The sequence below is a fragment of the Pollachius pollachius genome (assembly GCF_949987615.1).
Source record: "Pollachius pollachius genome assembly, chromosome: 4".
NCBI classification, from domain to species: Eukaryota; Metazoa; Chordata; class Actinopteri; order Gadiformes; family Gadidae; genus Pollachius; species Pollachius pollachius.
Window position 1 is genome coordinate 2,278,167 of NC_136937.1, and position 6,042 is coordinate 2,284,208.

At 49.6% G+C, this 6,042-nt stretch overlaps 1 protein-coding gene across 1 annotated transcript in view; it reads left to right on the forward strand.

Moving 5' to 3' along the window:
• Nucleotides 1–2,524: 2,524 nt before the first annotated feature.
• The window catches only part of tmem178bb (transmembrane protein 178Bb), a gene marked incomplete at its 3' end in the record, with an annotated part of 76,508 nt that continues 72,990 nt past the window's right edge, over nucleotides 2,525–6,042 (forward strand). Inside the window, exon 1 of the mRNA XM_079734040.1 lies at nucleotides 2,525–3,137. Within this exon, the coding sequence (XP_079590166.1) occupies nucleotides 2,720–3,137 (418 nt within the window). The 5' untranslated portion in view covers nucleotides 2,525–2,719. The remainder of the gene's footprint in view (nucleotides 3,138–6,042) is intronic.

Below are 6,042 nucleotides of genomic sequence, written 5' to 3' on the forward strand. Positions count from 1 at the left end.
CTTTTGGTCGCACAAAGGTTCCGTGTACCACAAAGGTTCCGTGTACCTCACGTTGAAACCCGTATCGCAGTAATTGTAACAGTGTTATATATATTAGGTAACAAATAAAATAGATCTGTCAACACGGATGAATTGAGGATAAAAAACAACTGTTTAGTGGTTTCCATTTAATATGTGGTGTGGTGATACAATATAGGGTGTGATTTATATAAAATATGTATGACATAATTTCAATGTGTTAGGCCTACTGTAAGTTTCTTATGTCTTCACACTCAATTATCGTTTATATTTGAGGAAAAAGGGGTGATATCTTCGATACAAGTTACAATGTATTGCCACGAGAGGGCGCTACATACAAAGAAACCATATCTATGGAAGAAGCCGTTTTTTCTTTCGATGTATAATGAAGAATCTTCAATTAATTTAGGGCCATTGTCCAACATTTCAGTGTTGTAACGGTGGCCTTTTTTTTTTGCTTTACAATTTGGTCAAATGCTGCACTTCACTACAATGATGGTATGAGTAGACCTTTAAGTATATTGCTGCCTATAACGATGACATAAAATATCCTTGCCAAGGACATTTTTGGTAGCTTGTTATCCTCATTTGGTGGAAAAGTCGTTTGAACTGTATGATTGATAGTTAATTGTATGCATACAAATATATAGGTCTTTCGATTGCGATATTTGACGAGGTATGGGCACGCCTAGGGCATTTCTCACATTTCTTGAGTGTTTGAGTATTCAAACCACATTCAGGCCGTATTTATATAACCAAGTTTGATGCTGGTTTGCTGGTGAAACATTTTCTCGTGCCCACAAGGTGGAGATGTGCCTTTGGCATAATACAACTCATAATGAGCTATCCACCGTCATCATAATCATAATCATAATCACAACCACATTATAAATCTTAAAGGATTCCTCTTAACGCAATATGAGGATGGCAACGTTAGAGAACTCTTCCTCTCCGTAAATGTTTTGGGGCTATGGCCCCTCCATATTATGAGCTAACATAATAATAATTAGAATAATGACAACAATAATAACAGTTGTGAAATTACATTGTTTTAGCTTAAAGGGCTCAAAAGATATGTCCTATCCTCGTTGCATATACAAGGCATATCCACTAATAGCCTATAGCACATATAAATTGCCCAACTTTGTTGGTGTCTATATTATTATTAGGTAATCACAGAGGTATTACCTTATTATGTTTATATCTGATTCTAGTATTATAATATGCACAACTGACAATTTATACGTTAATTAAATTACCTAGCCTAGACCATTTTAAATAAACATTTACTATTATGAAGCATAACAACCTAATCTGATATCTGTAATTTGGCATGCCTTGTAGCCTACTTTTTTTGTAGATAAGGAAAATAAACAGTTTTTTTTATTGATTCAAATATATATATAATATTTATGTTGTCAGGTAGTAGACTCAAGACTTGGGAATGCATTTCAGCAGGCTACCTGTGACCTCAACACACATTAAATGTGAAAGTCATAAAAAAGAAAAAAGAAGGGGGCGCTCTGCGCGTCATAACGCGGAGGTCCAATCAGCGTGCAGCTGCAGGTACGGGCCGATGTCAATCCTGAATAAACACAGCATATTTAATCATCTCTCAGACTATGTTTAGGCCTACTTATACATTGTTTGCGATCCAAACCCCGACTCCACAGGGAGGACCGGTCCACAAGTGGATAAACAACGATCAAATCACCTTGATCAATTTAAATAGATAAAAATACATATTGCGGTTAGATCTGCAGCCGACATCCGATGGTGAGTAGGCCTACGTCATCTTACAATTGACACGGCAAAATAAAGCCAAATAAAGCGGAAAAACACGCGGTTCTCTCGTACAGCCTATCGGTTCTGTCCCGCGGCATTCATTGACCATCATGCATCCTGCTTCATTACAGCGAGGTGGACGCACACGCACACACGCATGCGCGCGCGCACACACACACACACACACACACACACACACACACACACACACACACACACACACACACACACACACACACACACACACACACACACACACACAGGGCGGACAACGCCTCGGTCCAAACGGGCCATCGCCTTACCATTAGCGTGAGGCCTGCATCAACTCCCAAACATACGTTTATCCATTTCATTGCCCTGTCGCCCAATCAGACGAGTGTAGGCTTACATGTTTCGCCCCCCTCCCTCCTCCCCCCACCCCTTCTGTCCCGCGCCATCCAGACAACACGCAACAGCACGAGGAGGGACGCTGAGCCAGGGAGGAGATAAGCTTCCTCCTCTTCCTCCTCCTCCTCCTCCTCCTCCTCCTCTGCTCTCCGCTGCAGACAGACTGCCCAGCAGCCAACAGCCGCGGACTCTATAGCGCCAGGTGTCCGCCTCGGTCGGGCTGGAGGGCTGCTGTTCATCCGCGTACGGTCGTCTTTCGTTCGTCCATACCTCCACGACAACGACAATGCCCTCTCCGTCGCCATCGATCTCGAGCGGGGACGTGAAGAAGCGGAATTCACAGGACTAGTAGCGCGCGTTTGTGTGAGTGTGTGTGTCTGTATGTGTGTGTGAGGGGACGTCAAAAGGGAGCCGTCCTGTCATTCAGTCGAGGGGTTGTGTGTGTCCATTTTTCTTCTTTTTTTTTTCGCTCTTTGGTCGATGAGGTGTCGCTGATGCGGATGCTTTGACGCGAACAGACGCCGCGAGTATGGCTGCCGGGAAGTTATTGCTGTACGCCGGGCTCTCGCTCTCCCTGTGCGCCCTGGGGATGCTGGCCGTGGCGATCTGCTCCGACCACTGGTACGAAACGGACGCCCGGCGCTACCGAGACCGGTGCCGGAGCTTCTCCAACCGCCGCAAGGACCCGGGCTTCATCTACATCCCCAACATCAGCCTGCCGCTGCGCGCGGCCAGCCCGGTGGATCGGGTGGATCGCGTGGAGCGGGTGGATCGCGTGGAGCGCCGCGAGGAGAAGCTGCGCTCGCTGGCCCGCCACCGACGGCAGCTGTTTGCCATGAGCGCCGCGGACGAGTGCAGCCGCCAGTACAACTCCACCAACATGGGGCTGTGGAGCCGCTGCCACCGGCTGGACTTCGACCTGGAGATCGACGATCTCATTCAGAAAGGTACGGAGAAAAGAGATGAACATAATAATAATAATAATAATCGCCCTGGTGTCTAACTGTTATGGAAATGTGCTGCTAGGGAAAACACCTCATACGTAATCGTGTTGGATCGTTTTATAATGACAATAACCTGATTTGTCATTGATTTATCGATTGTTCCGTTTGTTGTGGTGTTCATAAGGGTCATGCCCCCCCCCCCCCCCCTCCTTCCCTCCCTCCCTCCCTCCCATAACGTCATAGGAATGTGTCAGGTTCACCGGATACAAATGGCCGGTCAGAGATGCGTGCGCTGGTCACACACGCGCGCACACACACACACACACACACACACACACACACACACACACACACACACACACACACACACACACACACACACACACACAAACACAAACACACATACAGGAGTGTATGTGTGTGTTGTTCTGCGGAGGCGATGTGGGCAATGTGATGCAACCCGTGCTAAATAATGTTGTGATTCCCGATGTTTCTAAAAACGTATGTTTTTATTTGCCCGAGTGTGAGAGGCTGATGCTGAGAGCGTTGTTCAGCTGTGACGATGGTTTCTTGACCGCAAAACAATGACATAATCACTTTGGAGGTGTTGTGGTGCTGGATACACGACCTATAACCACAACGATGTGGCTCCAACGATGCCTCAGTACGCTCGGCGTTGGAGCGGGAGGTTATGACTATGGTTATAATATATGAACGATTGCAGTGGGTGATGGTATTGGTGATGCTGTCCAAAAAAGGCCTGCTCTCTGTGGTTCAGCTGTTGTTGTGGTCGGGTGTGTATCATCGCTTTAATGAGAACATCTGTGCCGAGCCAAAATAAAATACTATGTGGGCTCGTTGTGGTTATAAGGCGATAGGGAGAGGCTTCAGTAGAGGTTACTTATGGCTACTGGTGTGTGTGTCTCTCTCTCTCTCTCTCTCTCTCTCTCTCTCTCTCTCTCTCTCTCTCTCTCGCTCTCTCTCTCTCCCCTCTCTCTCTCTCTCTCTCTCTCTCTCTCTCTCTCTCTCTCTCTCTCTCTCTCCCCCTCTCTGTCTCCCCCTCTCTGTCTCCCATTCCCCCTCCCTCTCCATCTGGGTCTCTATCTTTCCCCCCCTCTTTTTCTCTCTCCATCTGGATCCCCCCCCTCTCTCTCTCTCGCTTCATCTCTCCCTTCCCCTCCCTCCCTCCCTCTCTCCCTCCCTCTCTCCCTCCCTCCCTCTCTCCCTCCCCCTCCCTCCCTCCCTCTCTCCCTCTCTCCCTCCCTCCCCCCCCTCCCTCCCTCTCTCCCTCCCCCTCCCTCCCTCTCTCCCTCCCCCTCCCCCCTCCCTCCGTCTCTCCCTCCCCCTCCCTCCCCCTCCCTCTCTCCCTCCCTCTCCCTCCCCCTCTCTCCCTCCCCCTCTCTCCCTCCCTCCCTCTCCCTCCCCCTCTTTCCCTCCCTCCCTCCCTTCCCCTCCCTCCCCCTCCCTCCCTCTCTCCCTCCCCCTCCCTCCCTCCCTCCCTCCCCCTCTCTCCCCCCCCTCCCTCCCTCCCTCCCTCCCTCCCCCCCTCACCCCTCGGTGCGTGTCAACACAAAGGGGCCGGGGTGCAGCTGGTAGCTGCTCTACGTGGACCGCCTCAATGGCCTTGATTGCCGACCATCTGCAGCGACAGGCAGACAGTCAGCACTAGCGCTCAGCCGTTTCCAAATGAATGAATGCTCCCATAGTTCGACCCCAAGCCCTCCCCCCTCCCCCCACCCTATCGCATCCCCAAGGCCATAACCCCCACCCCCCGTCTCCCCTCCCATCTTCCCCCCTCAACCCCTCCAAACCCCCAAGGCAAACAGAGTATCCATCATTTGGGACTGCTAAGAGGAGGCTATAGCTAAGAGGAGGCTATAGCTAAGAGGAGGCAGAGGGTAAGAGGAGGCTATGGCTAAGAGGAGGCTATAGCTAAGAGCAGGCTATAGCTAAGAGGAGGCAGAGGGTAAGAGGAGGCTATGGCTAAGAGGAGGCTATAGCTAAGAGGAGGCTATGGCTAAGAGGAGGCTATAGCTAAGAGGAGGCTATGGCTAAGAGGAGGCTATAGCTAAGAGGAGGCTATGGCTAAGAGGAGGCTATAGCTAAGAGCAGGCTATAGCTAAGAGGAGGCTATGGCTAAGAGGAGGCTATGGCTAAGAGGAGGCTATGGCTAAGAGGAGGCTATAGCTAAGAGGAGGCTATGGCTAAGAGGAGGCTATGGCTAAGAGGAGGCTATGGCTAAGAGGATGCTATGGCTAAGAGGAGGCTATGGCTAAGAGGAGGCTATGGCTAAGAGGAGGCTATGGCTAAGAGCAGGCTATGGCTAAGAGCAGGCTATGGCTAAGAGGAGGCTATGGCTAAGAGGAGGCTATGGCTAAGAGGAGGCTATGGCTAAGAGGATGCTATGGCTAAGAGGAGGCTATGGCTAAGAGGAGGCTATGGCTAAGAGGAGGCTATGGCTAAGAGCAGGCTATGGCTAAGAGCAGGCTATGGCTAAGAGCAGGCTATAGCTAAGAGGAGGCTATAGCTAAGAGGAGGCTATAGCTAAGAGGAGGCTATGGCTAAGAGCAGGCTATAGCTAGAAGGAGGCTACAGCTTAGCGGAGGCTACCGCTAAGGTGGATCCCAGTTAGCATGTCATCCATGACGAGGAAACTCGAAAGAGTTAGCGAACGTGAGAATCAAAACGGATGCTATGGTTACGTAGCATTGCTGGGGTTTTCTGTTTTTTTTTTATTGGCTGTTGGTGAACGGTTTGGCAGCGTATAATAGATAAATGGGCCATTGAGGTGCACTGACAGAATTGTGTTCATATCGGTATCAGTCGGTGGAATTACGTTTATTTTGCGCCATTTCCTCCTCAGCTTTGTATCCGAAAAACATCTGCGGTTCACAATGACGTTGAGCAA